Source organism: Episyrphus balteatus, chromosome 3 (genome assembly GCF_945859705.1).
Source record: "Episyrphus balteatus chromosome 3, idEpiBalt1.1, whole genome shotgun sequence".
Lineage (NCBI taxonomy): Eukaryota > Metazoa > Arthropoda > Insecta > Diptera > Syrphidae > Episyrphus > Episyrphus balteatus.
The window spans coordinates 54704335-54726748 of NC_079136.1; the positions used below are offsets into that span (position 1 = coordinate 54704335).

General features: G+C 30.6%; 1 protein-coding gene across 1 annotated transcript in view; it reads right to left on the reverse strand.

Moving 5' to 3' along the window:
- LOC129915574 (homeotic protein labial-like) overlaps nt 1–20153 on the reverse strand; it is a 55402-nt gene extending 35249 nt beyond the window's left edge. Inside the window, exon 1 of the mRNA XM_055995182.1 lies at nt 19010–20153. Coding sequence (XP_055851157.1) covers nt 19010–20039 — 1030 coding nt within the window. The 5' untranslated portion in view covers nt 20040–20153. The remainder of the gene's footprint in view (nt 1–19009) is intronic.
- Nucleotides 20154–22414: the final 2261 nt, after the last annotated feature.

The following is a 22414-nucleotide window of genomic DNA, read 5'->3' on the forward strand; positions in this document are numbered from 1 at the left end:
TCAATGTACCTAGTACTCACATCGTTCGACTAAACGTGAAATTACCTACTTTTTTATTTTCCTATTATATATACCTACTGTCAAAATTCACTAAAAATGGTTTGAATTTTAAAATGAACTGAAGCTCTTAAAGTTGCCGAAAATAACAAACAAGAAAACCGCACTATTTAGAATCTGGAAAACGAATTCCGAAATCCGCTGGTGCTCGTCAAGAACCCTAAAATAATAAAATAAAAATCCCCCGAATTCCGAAAGGGTTTCGAAATGCATTCGAGGTTTGTTAACGATTGTTAAAAGTAAAATTTTAATAAATTTTATTTTATTTTCGTTAATTATTAATATTGTAAAATCAAACTCATTTGTCTTTTTTAATTTCAAATTCATTGCACTTGTTTACATAAAAATAAAAAGTTTTTGGTATAGATTTAAACCAAGAAAATTTGAAAATTTTATTCAAAAATATTATGTTTATTAATAGGTTTTGAAGATATGATTTTTCAAAGTTTTTTGTCGCAAGAAACAATAGAATAAGTTTTCATTGACACTTCAGATGTTTAAGTGCAATGTATCAAAACATTCTAAAAAAAAATTTATATTTTAAAGAAAGAATGAAAAATTCAAGTGTAGGTAGATATAGTATACTTTCTTGCAAGGATAACAAGATACTTTTCTTCAAAATCTGTATAAAGATATGACCATTTTCATAACGATCAAAACTTTTGACTCTTTTAGTTATTTCCGAGTTTTTGTTTATAACTTGAAAAGCAAGCTGAGTTTGAAATTATTTATTTTGTAACTTTTTGTAGAAAATTAAATTTTATATCCATGTGGTTGTGGATCTTTTTTATCAAAAATAAAAAAACGACTTCCATGGATCAAAACTGGGTTTTATGGTTTTTCTAATAGTTCCTATGACTATAACTGAATGAAATTGAAATGGGACCACATTGCAGCCACCAGCTTCCAATACAATTATCAAAATTGGTTCACTCAGCCCAAAATTATAAGGTAGCAAACATTATACAAAAAAAAAAAAAAAAAAAAATACAGGCGAATCCTTTTTGAAAATAATAAAAACAACATTTTATTATGTATTTGGCAAATAGTTTTTACGCTTTGCGCATTTTAGATATTGAATATGTGGGGAAACCCACGAAGGTATGAATACCAGAGTTATGGACGATAGAGTTACGAGCGTCAAAGTTACGCAAAATCGAAGTTACGAAAAACCGAAGTTATGAAAGACCGAAGTTACGAAAAACCGAAGTTATGAAAAACCATAGAGTTATGAACACCAAAGCTATGAAACGATGTTTTTGGGTTGGCAACCATTGAGATGAGTTAAAAAAAAAAACTGTTCCATTAAACAGATTTACTGAAAAACAATATACAAGAACAAGTCTTTGGCTTTACAAAAAAGTACAGTACGATATTAATGGTGTTACTGTTGATTTTTAATAATTTTTTTTCCAAATTAAACTATTTTTTTTTTTCGAAAATCCCTCCTCCCGGCTAAACGGAGGGGAATAGACACCCCCGTCCCACACAATTTTTTTCTTGCCTTGACTCAACCTATACGCTCTAGCTTTTTGGTACGTTCCTCCCGTATATTGTTCATCTCATCGTTTCATAGCTTTGGTGATCATAACTCTGGTTTTTCATAACTTCGGTTTTTCGTAACTTCGGTTTTGCGTAACTTTGACGCGCGTAACTCTGTCGCGCAAAACTCTGGTATTCGTAACTCCGTTACCATTTCGAACATGTGAAATGTGAAGGAGAAAAGAAGTTACTTTATCTTTTACCATAATAGTCACAGAAATTTAATACGGCCAAAATTTTTATAAAATATGGACTTTCAAAATCTACTGTTTTTTGTTCTATTTGAACTGAGGTAAAAAATCGTTAGAAACAAATTGTGGTATTAAGTGTCTATATTGGCTGTTAACTAGCTGCTAGATAAATTTAAATCCTAAAAACCCAAATTTTTAGATTTACTTAAACAAATACTACACAACTACTTTCTATTATCACATCAAGAACTCAGAATCACTTTATCCAAACATTCTTTTTAATTTTTTTTTTTTATTAAAATGCATTTCAGCTGCCCCCAACGGCCATATCATCAGGCAGGTACCTTATACATTTCTTAAAATTTCTCTTCTTGTCAGTTTATTTCCATCTCAGCATGTTTGTGCCGCCACATGACGTTGAATAGAAAGGCTTTATCTAAATCCTCAAAAGTGCATAGCGCATGCGCGCATGCGTTGCGCGTATCGGGGGATCTCCTTTAACCGGTAGAAGACAGCATTACACCGATTGACAGTTATTAATAACCGATGCGTTGCGTATTGAAAAGCCTTTTGAGCTATCAGCTATATGCTCAACTCATCTATACTCCCATAGGCATATAATAGAACTGACATCAATAGATAGATATGTTGGTTGGTACCCACTTCCAATAGATACTGCAAACTTGGCTCATCTCTGTTCCATGTTCCACTTCCACTTGCTGTTTGAACACTTTTTTTTAAATCATTCTCCATTAATTTATCATACAAATTGAAATTATATTTATATGTAGGCAAATATATGTAATTCCAAACGCCGGCAAACCATGGAGTGGACATAGAGAAGAAGAAGCCTTTTGGGACGAACAGATAGACGCGACGGACAAACGAACGAACAGAAAGATACACCAGTGATCTGGAAGTCAAGTCACTTGTCACAGATTCATTGGTCATCAAGAACAGCAGCAACAGCAGCTTTTCTGGTGTTAGCAACATCATCCTCCTTGTTTGCTTGTTGGTTGGTTATGTTTTTCGTCTCGCGTCTCGCTCTCAACCATCGGGCAATCGGACGGAATATTCTGACTGAATGTGATCACGTCGGCGAATTCTCTTAACAATTTTATTAAATTTTATCGACAATCATAAATAATAATTTTCAATTTGCGATCCCCTCGTGTTGCGCATTTATGAACTCAGTCCCGTCAGCCATTCCCCCTGACCATCACACACGCACACAATCGCTGCTGAAGCAAATAAAAAGACAAAAAATTAATTGACAGAAGCAACGGACAGACCTGTTCCTGTGATGTTTTATCAAAGTTAAACATCTCAATAATAATTATAATAATACCTGCACACAGAGTGTGGAATAAAATATCCCAGGTTTTTGTTGAATTGTGATATGGAAATGGGAATGGGAAGCGCGGGACATTGGATTTGCTACATGCAAAAAAGGAAGAAATGGGATTTCGTCGTTCGTGGAGGATGAATTTGCGCTGAGAGAAACATTTTTAGACGTTTGTCGATATCTCCTTCCCGTCTGGAATTGGGGATGTGTCACTGATGCAGACGAAGACACCAATATGACGAGTGTCCTGTCGGTTGGTTTGGTTAGTGGAGTGGAGTGCATTTGGAGTTTCTCGAGAGTGAGATTTGTTCGTGCGTTGCGAACATTTGAAATGACACATCCTCGTTCTAGAGTTTCACATTTTTTGTTTTATTTTTTCGTTCTTTTGCTTTACGTATACAATTCATTCATGCGAATATTTTTTTTGATATTTCGGAATGTGTCTTCGAAATATGCAAAAAATTTCACATGCTTTGGTCGATAGCAGTTATAGTTTCCGAAGAAAAGATTTTCGGGGTTCAAAATAAAATAGGTATCTTAAGAATGCCACTGAGCATAAATGTTAGTAAGATCTCAGAAAGCTTATTTAAGCTTTAGATTTTCAAAAATAGATTTCATTGTAGTATTTTCGAAAAATTTAAGAAAAAAAAAAAAGAAACACATCGTGGGTCCTACATATAAAAACTGTTTACATTCATAATGCATTTGATTGCTTAGGATATACATAAGTAGAATAATGTCAACACAGAGAAAAAAAAAAAACAAAAACAAACAGAGTTAAAAAGGATCTCTGTTTCAAAAAGAAGTACATTAAATTAGACATTATTAAAAGACAAACAAGTAATGATCCTGAACTTTGCACACAATTTGTCTGCTGAGGTTTGGACAGCCATCGAACCGATTTTCATAAAATAAATGGCAATCGCTTTGGTTTGTTAAAATCTAGGGGAGATTTTTTTTATTTTTTTTTTATTTGGCTTTACAAAAAAAGTTATAACCAAAACCGCAAAAAAAAATACGAAAAAAACATAAAAAAATTTTGGACTTTAATCACCACTGTACTGATGGAGCGATTTTCATAAAATAAAAGGCAATCGTTTCGTTTTTTTTTTTTATTTGTATTAACAAAAAAGTTATGACCAAGAGATGCAAAAAAACATACATACAAAAAATTGTTTAAACAATTTTGAACTTTCGTTACCACTGTAGTAATGGACCGATTTGAGCCTGTATTATGCATCAGATATCTATTCTGATAGGCTAAAGGAATCCAAATTCGAAATCATGTATAAAAATCAATTTTGGTTCACAAGCTCAATGCAAGTACTTTAGCAGTTGTGATTTCAAAAAATTTTAAAACTTTAACTTAAAGAAGATTAATTGTTGCTTGGGAAGGTCCTACTTTTGATACCTATGAAAAAATTATTTTTTGGACTGATATTCTCGTAAGCCACTTTCAACCGATTTCAACGAAAATTTTTGTGCAAAAATGTTTTAATAGCCTAAGTTTAAAAATTAATTGACTTTTTTAAATTAATTTTTTTTTTGTCGAATTAATCTATTTTTTCATAACAGAACAATTAATTTTCTTGAAATTTTGTCTTAGAAAGGGTACAACAGCATCTAACTGATGAGCCCAACTTTTGTTTGTACTACACATAGCCGTAGCTAGGATTTCATTTCGGGGGGGGGTTACCTCAGACTGAAAAAAAATTTTTTTTTAAGATTCACAAAACTTTTTTATCAACTATAGGCGTGTTTTTTTCTATTACTCAGTTGCTACTCATTTTTGATTTTATTCGCAAAACAATAATAAAAATTACACAAGTAAGTATTTGTTTTTATTGTTTTTCGAATAAAATAAAGAAATGAGTAGCTACTGAGTTGAGGAAAAAACACGCCTTATATGTAACTGCAGTCGATTCTTAATTCCGCTAAAGCAAATGGTCATTAGAACTGTGTCAGAGCGAAAAACTTGTCAATATCCTTTTTAAGTATTTTTTAGGAGAGAAATTCATAGTTAAAAGTTTAAAATAGCTCTGCTTACCGTAGAAGAATTTAAGAATGTACCGAATATAAAATGGCCGAATATTCGGCGGCATCTCTAGTTTAAATTGGTACAAGGAGTGATAAGTTGTTTGATATAAATTGCGAGCCTTAGCGAGCAAGAAAATTTTTTTGAAGAAATAAATTTGAACCATTATTAGGCTTTATACAAAAAATTATTTCGCACAATTTTATATAAAAACATTGAAAAATTAAATTTTTCTCCCACTAAAATTTTGTAGCAAAAAATTGAAATAATATTAGTTCTAAATTAAATCGGGAATACTTAAAATTAAAAATTTTAAATAATCCAAGTTGTTTGGCATGAGCTAATTTTCTAATTTGAAACAATTTGATAAATAGAAAGCTAAAAATATAACGAAAAGTTTTACATAGGTATTCTCTGAAATAAAAAGATAAGATGTCGGAAAGACTTAAATAGATTTAACGGTAATATTTCAAAAACGAGATGTGATCGAATATTTTTATCTTCGGATTCGAGTTCAGCAACCCTTTGAAAAAGTAGGTATAGTTTAGCCTCGACATCAAAAACCTTGTAGATAAATACTTGTGTTATTTAAAGGGTTCTTAAAAAAACATTTTAAGGTGTTTACAAAGTGCTTTAGGAAATGATCAAAGAGGTAAAAACTAGTTTTTTGAAAATCCCTTACCAAACGTTGTAATGGACCACAAAATTGTTGTTTTTCCTTATAAAAACTTCATCGACAGCTTTTTAAACGATACGAAATTGGTAGAGACTTTTAGGGAGATTTTCGGGATCGGGTCAAAATTCTGGCTTCAAAATTCTGCTTTTCAAAATTCTGCTTTTTTAACGAAAATTCTGTTTTTCAAAATTCTGCTTTTCAAAATTCTGCCAGCATTATTCTTGAACAAAAAATTCTGCCAATTCTGTTTTTTTTTATAGCATATGCGCTGACTAAATAAAAATACACCTCATTAATGTAATTCAACATTGGTACTTTCCCAAATTTTTTTATTTGAGTGTCGCAAATATTTTTCAAATAAAATCTATAACTTATTGGAACCCATCGGTTGTTTGATACAAAATATTCCTTTTAAAAAATTTTGAATTATTTTCGGAAATGTTTAGTATTAAAAACCTGTTCTTAATTTTTTCAAATTTATTTATTTATAAAAAGAAAATTAATATACATTCAAAGAATAACAAATTATGTAGGTAAGTTATCAAATAAGCAGATAATTTTTCAAGAAGATGATTTTACAGAAGTCTGCAAAAAATTAAAGAACGGTTTGGAAAATGTTAAAAAGCGCGCGCTTTTTAACATTTTCCAAACCCTTTTTTAATTTTTTGCAGAATTTTGAAAAACAGAATTTTGAAAAACAGGATTTTGAAAGCAGAATTTTGTAAAGCAGAATTTTGAAAGCAGGATTTTGACTCCGGCAGAATTTTGACCCCAACCCGAGATTTTCAGATAGGTATTTAAATTACTAAAACACAAAAACAAACCATTTAGTACTGCAAATATTAGACTTACCTATAGGTATTTTTTTATACTATATCTTTTGATTTTCTGAAAAAAAAATTTCGGGGGGGGTTAAACCCCCAAAACCCCCCCCTAAATACGGCTATGGTACTACAGGTCATTAAAACTTTTTTAAATTGAATTTTATTCACAAAGTGCACATAACAACAACAAAAATTATGAATTTATTTTCATTATTTTAGTTTTCTGTTTCTTTCTTCTTAGCACTGATTTTTCAATCGTCACACAGTGTGGCCGATAGTAGGAAAAGTTGGCAAAAATTATTTTTGTTCGTTTTTAAGTTTGTTATGGGTAGAAATACTATAATAAAGTACAAAACTAAGACAACTCTTGTGATTCTATGAAAAATTATTAAAAACGCATTTACTAGGAAAAGGTATCTGTTACCTACATTTAGCTTTGTTGTTTGAGAAGGAAAATTGTTATTTTATTTTTCAAAACTTTGAATTTACTGGTTTTATTACTTAAATAAGGTGTTTCTTAAAAATATAGTTTTATCGCTCAAAGATTTTTGACCTGACTCATTAATTGGGTTAACAAAATCTTCTTAATCAAAAAATACAATGGTCAACAAAATTCAACTTTTTTTTTGTCCAAAGAACCAAAATATACTTTTCTGAAGGATTAAAGAATACTAAACTCGAATACACATTCAGAAATATTCTTTTAGCTTCCGTTTTTTTAAACATTAGCGTCAAAAAAATAATAGCGTCATAAAACAAAAACCTTATTTTGAATGTTTTTGAAGTTATGCTTATTGTGGTTTATTATTTCAGCATAGTTTGACGCCGTGATCTGTTTTTCTTCTTCAAAAAACTGTTTAAATCTTTCCGATCTCAATGAGATATCTCAAAATGAGTTTCCATTTTGTTGATCAACACTATTTTCTTAAATTTTTAGCCAGCATGCTAACCGTTCACATTCTCAGTTGTGGCTAATAGAATAATTCTGACTATGGATACGAGTTCAGAATCTCTTACACCTTCAGAAAAGTATAATTAGGTCCTTGTGTCAAAAATCTAGTTGACCGGAATTGTCAGCACTGCCGGAATCTGAGAAATATATACAAAAAAATGGTTATTTTTAGATAACTTCACATAGTGTTTACTCAAAAAGGGGCAAACATGGGCAACATTTTTTTAATTGACACGAAAGATGACACTCTCATCAATAAAGGGACACCAAAAACAAAGCGCCACTTCACATCCTTATGAACTTTTTCGCAAGGTGTTTGTATGATGCACACAAAACACGAATGATCTTAAAGACACCGAATTCGAAAAATTATTTCAAATAAACTACACACTCATAATTCAAAAGAGAAATGAGAATCTAAAGCTTCCCTTTTGCTTGTAATTCCATATTTATTTCAAATTTGTATCTTTTGTTTTTACGGAAAATTCTAAATCTTGAAACACCCATGGGAGCTAAAAAAAAGTTAAATAACGAATAATTTCGTCAATGATGACATTTTAAAGTGTAGTTACTCTAACGTTTTGCTAAAATCGTGGAATAAAAACCGGTTTTGTGCATCCTATTAATCCCTCTATTAAAGTAAATTTGTATTTGACAATTTCGGTACAAATTAAAAATAGCTATTTTTGCCAGCTTTTGATACCATTGGCCACACTGTGCGTCAGTTAAAAAAAAACTTTTATTCCTAGGAATAAGCCCTAAAACTGGGGTTTTTTCTGGCTATTGAAAAAATGGCTCGTAGAAAAATAATTTCTTTAAAAATAGAATACCATATTTTTTTTTTATTTTTTGAAAATTTTTTTTGTACGAAAGACATATTTTTTTTTAAACATTTTTTTAAAAACAACAATTTTCAAAGCAAAAATTCCAAAAATTCTTTATTGTACCTATAACAAATCAAACGACATATGTATACCTTATTTGGGAAAAAAAAAAAGATTTTTTTAGTAATTTTAAAGTCAACTCAATTTTTATTACTTATTTTACATTTCTTATAAAACTAATTATTTATTCCCCAAGGAATTTTATGAAAAGCTATAAGGTTCTAAGCAACTTTAACCATAAGAGGTGGGTGCAACTCAGTCGTTCGTTTGAAATTTTTTTTGCCTAGGTATTCTTATTGAATGAAAAGTTGGTTTGAGTTTTATACTAATTGTTTAAAGAGGTCACTTTATTTGTTGTACTCATAAAAAAAAGAATGAGTAGGCAAAATTTTCCCTATTGATTTTAAAGCCATTTTTTTAAATTTTTATTAGCTATTTTGCTTATTCTTATTCTTCTCCTTTCTAAGCTAACATTTTTTTTTGCATGATATCTACTGTAATAGTGTGAGTATCAGTTAAAATAGTGGTGGCTGAAATTTAATATTCCATTGCAAATATTGAATATCGTGCACGTTTCAAAAAATTATTATGGATATAGCAAAAGTAAAGTAAAGAAGCAAAGATAAGATATCTCTGTTGGTGGACTCGAGTGTATTAATGCTCAACTCTACTCTAACCCCTGTTAGTTTGGATAAAATAAAGACATTTTCCCATTTATCGCTTGTTTAGGTAATATTACCCAACATTTTGAGGGACTTTCTTTGTATGTGTGTGTGTATTTGATAGTAAAGTAAAGTTGTTGGCAAGGACATCTCATACAAACTCTGATCTGATGTCTTTATATAATTTTGGATTTTGTTTGGCAAAGTTAATGCGATTTTCTTGTCAAGTCTGTCCGGAACCTTTTTAGGTATGTAAACATACCAGAAAATGAGAAAAAAAGAATGCATGTTATTCCTTTTGCATATAAACGAATAGAGTAGGTATAAGAAGAAGAAGAAAGTTATACAATGTTTAAATTAGATTCAATCTAAAAGATAAATTTTATGAATGAATATCTTGATTAAAATTCATTAAAGGCTCCTCACTCACAATTAAATTTGAGTTTTTGACAATGACAACAACTGTTTGTCATATTTAAAGTGATTGTCGCGACTGACCAAAGGTAGCCGTAGCCATCCTACAAATATCATTCCATCTTTATCACAATCAAAAAGGGTCTTAAAGTAAATATTAAGAAGGAATGCATTTTTTCAGGAGCCAATACTAAGGTCACACAGGGTGTTACGGACTCAGCTTAAAAAAAATCTTCAAAAAATCGAAAACGAGGTTCAAATTGGGCTCTTCCGAAAATTTTGAATTAAGAGTCTCGTTGATAAAACTCTAAGATAATGACAAAAAATTGATTTTGGGTGGCACACAGTTTTTGATAAGGTTTACTCCAGCCAGGCCTTGAAAAATTTCATTGAAGACTTTTACAAAAATCTTTCTTTACCTAGGTATTCACAACCCCCTCAGTAGAGTATCCTAATCTTTAAATGACATTTTTCTCAGAATTTGGGCAAACACCATGACACCATAACACCCTGTTTAAAACCCACAAAATGCAACAAGACAGTGTAAATGATGCGCATGAGTAAGCGGTCTTTTCATGTCATAACCCGGCTCCATTTCTTCGATATCAATTTTTTTTTTTGTATATTTTCACTTCTCGTCTTCATATTTTTTTATCAATAAATTCAAATAAGACTGGCGCCGGGTAATCCATCAATTCGATTCAGAACTCTTGTCAATTTTTGTTGTTTTTTTTTTGTATGTGTATTGTTTTCATTTTTTTTTTCGTATAAACTGGCATCTTATTAAAAAAAAAAAATGAAAGAAAAATTAACTATACAAAGGAATGCTTTATATTATGAGTATATGAGGTAGGTTGTTTGGTATCTTATAAAGTTTTGAAGCATGAGCGTGTGCGCTCGGCATCAGTTAAGTATTTAAATGGTAAATTAAAGTAGCGGCACACCCACTATTAAATTGATATGGCATGCTGGGTAGTAAAAGGGGACATATAATGTTTTTTTTTTTGGTTTTTGTTTTTTTTTTTTTTTTTTTTTTTTTGTATTTGAAGGGGATGTGTGGTCCATTTTCTAATAAGATTTTTATGTTATTCTTCGGTGTGACGAATATGCAATTAAGTAACTTAAAATTTTTATTTATTAACAAAGGTGAGAGGAATTTTTTAAATAAACTTTTTTTTCCTAAGAAACCATTTCGTGGAAACATAATTTAGGTTGTTTCTGAGTAATTCTTGTTCTTGAAACCTTTTAAATAAAATACGGCTTTCTCTCCACGCTATAGATGCAATACCACTGTACTTGTTTGACTGGCCGATAACGTAGCAACCATTTCGAAAAAAAAATCTTGGGTCGGGACTCTCAAAATACTGATATTTTCCGATAATTTTGGTCGTTTTAAGCAGTTCTTAGCTTAAGAGAAAGCTATTCTTGTATTAAGCTATAGGTACAAGGGTGTTTCGACCCAGATCATTATGTTTCGGTCGCTTACTAAGCATTTTTTAAACAAAAATAAGACTTGTTCATGTTTTTTTGTTTGCTTTTTTTTTTATTTTTTGACTTTCAAAGCCCTTAATATGGATGCAATATAAGTTTAACATTGATTCGGGATATTTTATATTATTGAAATAGCATCTTATTGCAAACCTCAAAAAGTTCGGAAGTTAAAATTAGTCTAGTAAGCTACGGAAATGTATCTTATATTAGAAATTTCTCGAAAACCTGACCCAAGTTTTTAAAAAGGTTACCACCACTGAATTCAGCAAATTCGAGTTAACTAGAATCGATGTACCTCCTCTCTGCTACAAAATTTTACTGCCACAGAGTAATTGATCTTCGTAAAAATTAACTTGTAACGATTAAGTCCACTGTTTGTTTTGGATTAGAAAAACTACAAATTGATACCAGCCAATAACAGTGCCAATAACTTTTGAAAATAAAAAAATTATTAGCAGCATATGGGTGGTTGGAAAATTTGGGATAAATGGTGTATGAAAGGTAAAAAATAAATTGTTTTGTTATAATTTGTATCTATTTAAATTTTTTTTTGAGCAAAAAGTTAATTTTTGGATTTTTGACGAAATTAATTTGAACAAATAGCCTATTTTTCAAACAGAAAAGTTACCGCAAAAATTTTTGATTTTTGAAAAGTTTGGAATGCAATTATTGAGATTAAAACCTTTTATTTACGATTGTGTGGAAAAACTATGCTTTTGTTTTAGAAAATATTGAGCAAAATTGAAAAGCACAAAAAAACGAATTTTAAGATCGATTTTTCCGTAAATGACAGTAATATTGGCGAGAAATAATTTTCCATAGAAACTTAATTATACTATTTTCTAATGGCCTTTGACCTTCTTAATTTGAATCTAGCATTAGAATAGCTCTAACGTGAAAAGTTGTTTTAAATATTGAATTTTGAACGTCCAAAACACTATTTTTGTGATGTTTTGCATGGTAATATCTCAAAAACGTGATGTGATAGAATTTTTTTTGACTTCGGATTCGAGCTCAGCGCACAAAAAACCATTAGAAAAATATATTTTGATTTCTATAAAAAAAAAACTTTTTGACTAGTGAAATCGAACAGGGCAGACAAAATCGAATGTCAAATGTCAAAAAGTTTTTTTTATAGAAATAAAAATATATTTTTCTAGTGGTTTTTAGTGCGCTGAGCTTGAATCCGAAGTCAAAAAATTTTATCACATCACGTTTTTGAGATATTACAAAAATAGTGTTTTGGACGTTCAAAATTCAATATTGAAAACAACTTTTCACGTTAGAGCTATTCTAATGCTAGATTCAAATTAAGAAGGTCAAAGGCCATTAGAAAAGTATAATTTTTTCAAATTAATTTCGTCAAAAATTCCAAAATTAATTTTTTGCTCAAAAAAAAATTTAAATAGATACAAGTTATAACAAAGTAATTTTTGACCAAGTTTTGTTAAAATCCAACCATTTTTGTAAAAGATAAAAATAAAAAATAAAAAAATTTTATTTTTGCATTTTTTTTCAATATTTTGAGGTTATATAAAAAAATGATTTGAGTAAAAGTTGTAGACACTTCTACGATCTACAACTTATTTGCTTTTAACTTTTTTCGATAGGAGGTCTACTTTGACAGTAAAACCACGATTTTTGACACCCACCCCACTTTCGTTTGGTCAACTAATAAGTATTAATTAGATAAAATTTTCCCCCATGTGGAATATGACCGTGTTTTGCTAGATGATTTTTCAAAATGTATTTTCTTTTGATTAGTATTTTTTGTTTCTTTTTTATACAATGAGGGAAAAAACAACTTAAAATAAACGAAAACCACATTGATTCAACTATTTTTCGGAATGATTTTGCGTTGAAGACGATAATTTTAAAATCAAAGTAGAACATGGTTAGTTTAAAGTGGTTTGCCATTATAATACATTCTTAAATCAAAGTTGTTTCAACTTTGAAAAAAAGCATCAATTTAAATAAAAAAAGAAAAATTGGCAGCCACTGGGGATCGAACCTACAATTCTTCGGTCACAAGGCGCATGCTCTACCAATGCGCTTTCTCTCTGTTGGAAATAAGGGTGATAAAATGTAACAAAAGCTGAGGTCTGACAAACATTAAATTTTTTTAATTTTAATTTAAAGATATTTCATGTTAGTTTTTTTTCAACATTAAATCAACGTTAAGTTACGTTGCGTATTTTCCATCAGTGTAATAATAAGAGGTCCTACAAAAACCGATAAACTTAATGAATAAAGACTTAATTTTTGTTAAAATATGTTTTGTATTGGTTTTTAACACAGTCAAACACTAAAGGAGCGGTCTTGCCCCTACTTCCCCTATAAATATGCAAATCTAAAACAAATTTTTGAAAAGTAAAAACTTAAAAAGTTTTTTTGTTGAGTTTTTTGAAGAATGTTTTGAAAGCGGTATCTTTAAAAATACTAATTTTACGACCTAACATTTTTTGAAACAATATTAAGAACATTTTTTAAAAATACAAAATTAAAAAAATCGAAAAAAAGGAACTAGAATTTTTTTTTTTTCATTTCAGTCCCTAACCTACAAAATACTTAACTTAAGTTCCAAACATTTTGGAACATTGTTAGGAAAAGCTTTAAAACCTGAAAAGACTTTAAAAAATCAATTTCCGGAAAAAAAAAGTGTTAATTCTTTTACATTTTCTTAGAGTTTTGACATTTTTTTATGTTTTTGAAAATATAATCTTTGGTAGAAAAAGTTTTTTTAGTACCTTGGGTTTGAAAAAAAAAATAAAAAGTTTTAAAGTTAAAACAGATTTTGACGAAGATTAATTGGCTTTAAAGTAAACATGATATTTTGTAACGAATTTTTATCTTTTACAAATTATATAAAGTTGGTTGTGATGTTACTTGGTGTTGTTGTTGTTGTTGTTACACTTTAGAAAATGGTGTCTTACTTTTCAATTTCAAGAAATTGCAAAGTCAAAGTGTTAAAAAAATTACACCAATCGATTTATAAGCTTTATTTTTTTTTTTTTGAAAATTAAGTTACAACAAATCCCGTAACACTTAAATGCCAATGAAACCGGATACTATTAATTCAGTGATTTATTAACTTTTCGAAAAATATTCCATATGATTTCAGCAGCATGTATCATTCTGTCAAAAAACCATACCCATCATATTTCATGTTAAAATAAAGCATTGTAACAAAATTAACAAATATAAATTTCGTTTTGTTTTAAGTCAGTTATTATTTCCTTCGTAAAGCCCTTAAATCATGTAAGTTAAAGAATTCGAAAGTTGTTAGATTTACAAATTTCCCATAAGAATGTTAATATTTTGAAAAGATATCATCAATTAGCAAAATTTAAAACAATCAAATCTATCATTCTGTTAACCGTGAAATATGAAATATGATGATGAAATCTATCTAACACAACACAAAAAAAAAATAAAATGTAAGTTGGGCCAAAGCTAAACATTTTTTTTCAACAACACAACCAGCATTTAAGACTGTGATGTCTAGAATTAGTATATTGTTGTATTTTTTTTTTTTTTTTTTGTTAATAATTATTTCTCCTTCTGACACAGTGTCCGAAAATGTCTATTTGATGTGATGTTTTGATATTTCTGACACTCACGCAAACACGAGGTGCTTGTTGGATGGATTTTAACTCAAAGATACCAACAAAATACCAAAAACAAAAATTTATTATATCGGTAACGAACTTGAATATTCCGAAGAATTAATTATAAATTCTCTCTAAGTGGCAGCAGACCACCACCGCCACTTTATAACCAGGGTCTGTTTTTTTTTTTTTATGATTTTTTGGTTGATGTCGTGACAAATTTTTCCCTATCACAATTTAACATTAAAAGGGTCAGAGAACTATTCGACGAGAAACTACGAAATAAAAAAACGAAACAACGAAGGTACAACGCATAGGTGAGTATGAGAAGTGAAAAACGGTGTTACTGCTTTTTTTTTTTTTTGGTTAAGTTAAAGTTAAAAGGCATCCACTTGTAACTATTTTTCTTGTGGGGTCTTCGTGTCACAATTTTTTTTTCTGACGAACATTTTTTTTGGAGTTAGATTGACATTGACACTTCACAGGAATGTTTGGGGTTTTTTTACAGTTTTTTTTTTTGTTCATTCTTTTTGTTTTCATTTGATAAACGTTTATATTTAATTCGAAGGCATAACATTTTATTAATTAACGTCATTGTGAGTAGTATCTAAAAAGGATTGTCAAGGTGGCAAACTCATTTACCTCGAGGGCTTTCTCTTTTTTTTTTTATTATAATCACATAAATAATAATATTTTGTGGGAAGATTTGGTTGGTATGGTTCTAAACATTTTTTTTAAAGAATAACATTACAACATTTGAACATTTAATTGCAAAAATTTATTTAAAATTTGATAAAGTTATTATTAAATTATTGAACTCTGTGGTTTTTAAAAATTGGCTAATTTGGCCAGTTTAGTGGTCACGCACACATCGAGATATATAGCTCTTAGCAAAGACCAAAGAAGTTATTAACACCTTCTTACCACAGCGATAATTATTACCTGAAGTCATCAGTAATGATTCCAGAAAAAGATAATGGTAACATTGTGGTATATCTTGGTAACGCATTCATTTTTCATATAAAATATTTCTGTTCCCAGAGTATAAGTCTCATGATATAGTTAAAATTTGCTCAGAGTAATGAGTTTTCACCTTTTTCCAAATCTCAAATTCACATAATGTTTAAATAATAAAAAAAAAAATTAACTTTGTGCAATGAATTAAATTTTAGCTACCCTGCGTTACAGTGTGAAAAAAACTTAAAGTTTCTGTAGTTTAATTAAATTTATCTCATTTAGTTCGACTTTTTATAACTATTTAAATAAATGATAGCCATGGTGCAGGGAGAATAAGTGTGCCAAATTAATAGCTCCAAAGTCACTGAAAGAGACACTAGTGACTATTTTTTGACCGGTGATTTACCGCAATTGTGAGATTAAAATAGACAAAATTTGTATTATTGTTATTTTTGTACAAAGATTTAATGTAAACAGTGTCAACATATTTGCTGTTTGTTTTGTAATAAAGTTCGTGTTTAAGATATTATTAGATATTAATAATAGCGTTACTGCGTTACCATTAAGAATAAATTGGTAAGACATTTTTTTAAGATCTACTTTAAAGTTATTAAATTCAAAAAATTTCATATAAATTATTTCAATTTAGCTTATTGTGGAGTGTTAGCATAGATATCATGCATTAAGATATTATAATTTGAACAATTGCGTTACATGTGTAGTGTATACTAAGTAATTTTACTTTCCATACACGCGATATACATTGTACAGAAAAGGAAAACACCATATTTGCTACGTTAAAGTTTATAGTATTTTTTTAAATTACAAAAACTTTTTTTGGGGTTCAGCAAAGTTAACAAAGAATTAAAAAAAAAAAATCGTCAGACTCTTCTTTTTTTAAAAAGCTTTTGGTTATGGTTAAATTTTTTTTTTGTAAATATTCGGTATGAGATTTCCAGTAAAGAGACAAAACATTTCAAACAAAGAAAAAAAAAGTAACAGATTGGATTTTGGTTTACAGCTTCACACCAGGGCTACCTACGTTGATTTTTAAAAAGCGGCCAAAAAAAGAGGATTTTGATAAAAAAAGAGGCCCCAATAAAAAAATTGTGAAAATAGAATAAGTTGAGTACGACAGTCACTCGAAATACCTCATTTTGCGCCTTTCCCGAACCGCAACATAAACCTTTTAACAAAATTTCTTAAAATTTAAATTGTCTGAACATAATAAGAATAATATAAAAACATTGCCTGTGCATAATTTCTTCAAGAACCATTATCAAAAATAACCTTATACAAATCAAATCAGCGTAACGTATATTTTTTTTACAATAAATTGAGTCGTTATAACTGAAAGTAGTATAAGTCACATTTTCCTTGATTTTCAAAAAATGGCAATTTTTTTTATTCAAACGTACATAATTTAAAAAATAGGGAAAAGAGGAACCAAAATACCAAAAAGAGGGATTTTTTTACAATTTTTAAAAAGTGGAGGGAAAGTTGATTGGGTGAAAAAAAAAAGGAAAAACGCCTCTTTAGAGGCGCAAAGGTAGTCCTACTTCACACATGAGTGGTTAACATTCTGTGAAGTTTCCTCCGTCCACCATCAGTCTCGTTATATGAGGTCAAAGGATACCTACAAAACTTCAAGGCAAAAATTTGCTTAGCTAAAAGTTTGTAGAAAATTATTTTTTCTCAAACCAACGGTTTTTAAGATATAAGTGTTTGCGACCTCTGATCGAATAAAACGGTACTAGTCCATGGTTAGTGGATGGAGAAAACTTCAGGACTTTTCACAGACTGTAAGCCATCTCAATACGAATTTGTTTGCTAAAAATCAGTCTCTTACAACTTTTTTTCTAGAAAATGGGTCAACACATTAAAATAAAAAAAATTAATTGAAAAAAAAAAACTTTGAATTTTCCTTTAAAAATCTAAAATTGTGTTATTTTGAAAATGTGGTCTTATTTTTATTTTACGAGTACTAAAACACATTTGAACAAAAATGTTCGCCAATATCGTTGAATAAGTCATTTCGAAAACCAAGAACCGGTGACAGAAATCTAATGTTCATATCGGTTCAAAAACATGGATACCTACAAAATTTAAAAACATTGACCCAAATTCTTTTAAGCCACTTTGAAAAAAAATGTTTAATAGTGGTTATTAGGTTAATTAAAATAAAGTACTACAAAGGCTTTAAGTAATAAAATTTCAGCCCAGATCGGTTAAAAAATTAGTAGGAGTTATTTGGTCGTCCGATGATAGAAAAATTGTTTTAAGAAAAGCACATTTAAAGTTTAGAACGTAAGAATTAATGGTCTATTTTAAGTCTGTGATTCCTGGATAGTACAAAACATCTTTGATAAAATTTTAAGCTTTACAATTGACAGGTTTTTAAAGAAAATTAAAACAGGAGTAGAATATATAGAATTAGTTTCTTTGACCAAAACGATAGTTATTCTTAAAATAAAACTGATGTGTGCAATGAGAACGTTGCTTCAACGTGATTATGGTCTCATAGATACAATATATTTAATACTCTTGGGTTAGCCTTTTTTTTATCAATCGGAATTTATTTCTCGAATTATTTGGTAAAATAGACATCTTAATTGCGAAAAAAAAACTCGATAAAGTTAGTACTTCTTCACATTTGAGGTGCAAAATTTTGCTGTTTGCTGGTGCATTAATGGTCATGTACTTTCATTTTGTTTTCTTAGTTTTCCCACCCGAATTTATTATTATTCCACAGTTAAAAATTTTCTATCTGCTCGAATTTTTGAGTTACAAAATTTTAATAATCGATTTTTTGCTACTTTTTAAGCCTTTCCCTAACTTGTAGTGGTTTTGTTTCACGAAGAAAGCAATACTTTTCTAGATATTTCAAATGTGCTGAATTCGAATCAGATATTAGAATTTTTCTATAAGCTCGGGTTTTTGAGAAATTCTAATTATAAAATCTAAATAATCGATTTTTTGCCATGCACTTTTAAGCATTTCCCTAGCTTATAGCGGCTTTGTTCCGAAGAAAAAGCAATACTTCTCTTAATGTTTTAGGTGTGTTGAACACGAAACTGAAATGAGAATTTTTCTATATGCTCGCTTTTTCGAGATATTTACATTATAAGATCGCAATAATCGATTTTTAAGCATTTTTCTAGTACCAGGATCGAAAAAAAAACTGAGAATAGATTTTTTCAAAATAAACTTCTTGAAGCTAACTACAAGTCTTGTGAATCAAAGTGGCAAGAATTAAGTTTAAAATCTTATTTACATATAACAAAATTTCTGTGAAGAGGTAATTTGTATCCCTTATTAATCAATTGATATTTGAAAAACGGTTACTGGATTGGTTTTTAAAAAAAACTCACTTTGAGGTTTTGGCACATTCCGTTTCAACTGCATCCACTTATATGTCGGCAGTCCATTTGGTGAAGTCTGCTGTTGTGCAGTTAGTGTGTGTGTTGTTCCACCCGGCGAAACAACATGTTGACTTCTTGAACTATTACTCGAACTTCCCAATCCTCCGCTATTACCCATTTGCCCGACACGGCTAGAAGTCATATTAGCAATAGACTCCAATACCATCGCTCCTTCCATGCCTGTCGCACTTGATGGATATCCCGCTGCCATTGCCGCCGCCGCTGCTGTCGCAGCACTCGATGCGGTATGATGTGCCGGCGGGTGCTGTAAATGCTGTGTATGATGATGCCACGCATTTGAGCCCATCATACTTCCATGGGTATTTTGTTGCTGACCCGCCGCTGATTGTTGCATCAGAGAATCCTCACTCAATCCATATGGAGAGTGCATGGTTAACTTCACCTCGTCGCTCGTGTGCATTCCATACCCGGCAGCTCCACCATTATGCTGCGAATGATGATGCGGACTCTGGTTATACAAGCAATCCAGGTTCGTATAGCTCAAACCGTTCTCCGAGCTAATGATCGATCCATCTTGAATATTGGTCGATGACGGATTGCCTGGCGCTGCAGCTGACGCTGTCCCGTAAAACGAATGCACACTGTCGCTCTCATAGTACGAGTCGGTGGGTGAATTACTCGATGGATGTTGCGGCGTTGTCGATATTCCGTATTCCGCTGCCGAAGGACTATACAAATGCGGGTGCGAATAGACAGGATTTGCAGTAGCTTGCGCCTGCTGCTGTTGTTGCTGGTGATTGTTGCCATGCGGCGGAGTTAGCTGGTAGATATTGCTCGAATCGAGCGTCTGGCCATAGCCATGATGATGATGATGGCTATGATATGGATGGCTTGTTGCAGCCGCAGCTGGTGGAAAGGAATACGTGTATCCATTGGATCCCATTTCACCACCGCTAACGCCACCGCCAACGGCATGATAACTATTCGAATGATTTCCGTACATTCCAACGTCCATCATATTGACGACAGGCCACAATGCACTAATCACAGTGACAGTTTTGACACTCTATACAGAACTTTACCCGTTTGAAATATTGATAACGGTAAACGGGAAATGATTTTTATATTTTTTTGTTCACTATTCAAATGTATAAGAAGGTTATCACTTTTTTTTAAATTTTTAGATATTTTTATAACAAAAAAACATATTTTAAAAAAACTGCACGAAATTTTCGATCAAACTGCACGAAAATCTTCAAAAATCGATCAAAATCCGATTTATAAGAATATTTATTGACAATAATTCATTTGTCTTTGATCAAAATCATAAAACCAGTACAAATTCTTTAATAACTCAAAGGTAATACTACACGAAACCGCCCGAAAAAAGATTCACGCGTAAGCAGGTTCAATTGACCAAAAACAATCTGTACGAGTTCAAAATTTCGATAAACTATTCGACCGGACACCACCAGAGTTAGCCAAAGCCTCCTCAGACATTGCCTGCGCATGAAGAAAGTTACCGTCTCTAAATGTTGCGTTGTGGTTTCTGCCAGAAATACCCAAACCTGACTCATTCACAGTAGTTAAGGAACGCCTCCAAAAAGTGGTGTTTATGTTGATTCACCACCATTTCTGTTTGTTTTCGATGTATAGTTGTCTCTTTTTGGTCAATGGCTTCGTACCAATTCGATAGGTATTGAGTCAATATTTGTATCTTTTTTTGTTTTTGTAATTGTATCTGAGGGAGATTAGCTATATAAGGTTAAAAATAAAAACCTGCAGCAACAGCAGCTGTTATATATGAGAAACGCCTATCCCGTCGAGGAGGGTTGTGTGTATTTCATTTTGGCGACTTTCAAGACGTTCGATGGGTAGAGGTAGGTTAGTCGGTTTGATTTTTAGATACTGTATCTTTCGTTTATTTTTGTTTGTTATTTTTTGAATTGAATAAAAACTAAGCCCTGTGGACTGTGGAGTGGAGCGTGTGTAGTATGGAAGAATTTGTGAGACATTTTGCTGTTTATATTGTGCCCAGGTAAAAAAAGATCTCAAAGTAAATTGAGAATATGTCACACAGTTGGGTGCTACACATTTTTTTTTTTGAATTCTTTGACACTTTGGCAAGCATTTGTAGAGATATACCTATATCGTTGGTTAGATAATGTATCTTTTTTAAGCAAAAAATAAGTTCGTTCAGATATGTAGACGTAGTGAGGAATTTATTTAACAAGAAGGTAAAGATAGATAAAAAAAACAGGCAGTACCCTACCTTCATTTTACCCACCTTTATCTCTTACTCTTTGGTTTTAGTTGATGTCTGTTTAAGATATTTGCACATGGGGAGATAGACTTGAACATTTTGTCACCTTAGTTGACATCTAAATGACATGTAGATACATTTTCGTTCTTGCATCATCCGATTAGTGGTTTTTAAAGAGGTTGTCTTTAAGGGGCATTTAATATAGGCATACCAGAGTGGATTTTTTTATGAGATATTCATCTCAGGGTTGGTTTAAAAATGGTGAACAGGGGAACTTTTGACAGAAATTATTGTTTTTGATATGTGCTTTTGAAAGAGCTTAAATAAATAAATTCTGATTTTCCAAAAACAATTTTTGTGTTGATTTCTAATAGCTACAAACTACTATTTGGATCACACAAATTTCATCAACGTAACCCATCCATAAAAAAAATAGAAAGAAAAACTTATGTCGTTTTCGATTGGCCGTCCGGAAGCGTCCGGAAGCATTCAGAAGCCTTCTGAAAGCGTTTTATTCACAAAAACATGACAGCTTAAACGCTTCCCAGAAGTAAAATTCTCTTCTTGATTTCAAATCAGAATCGACTCAAAATTACTTATACATAGAAAATAAATGTCAAACAAAATTTTCTCGTACAATATTAAATTTTTTTATTTGATTATTCACTAACACCGATACAAACTTTCAGAATTGAGTGGAAACGATTCAAACTGTTTTATTGGATTTCAGAATGAGTGAATCCTTGAGTGAAACCAATCGAAAACGACATTAAAGTAAAAAAATTTTAGTTTTTTTAAACGTCGAATAAAGCAAATCAAAATGTTTAAGCTATAAATTAAACACTTTTGTAAACGATTTTCATGTACTGAATTCTGTAATAGTTGGTGTAGAAGGTGTTAAACCGTTGAATGATTTGTCTTTTGCACCAGATTTAAAAAAAAAAATAAAACTTTTAAATTTGTTCACTATGGCGTATACGTACTTTTTTGTTTTCTTATTTAAATTTTATTTTTAAGCATTTGTAACATGACGGGAACTATTTTTTGATAGTAAAATTCATTCATGTATTTTTATATAATATAATATTTATGTTATATTCCACTCGGTTTCTTATTTTTTGAAAAATTTA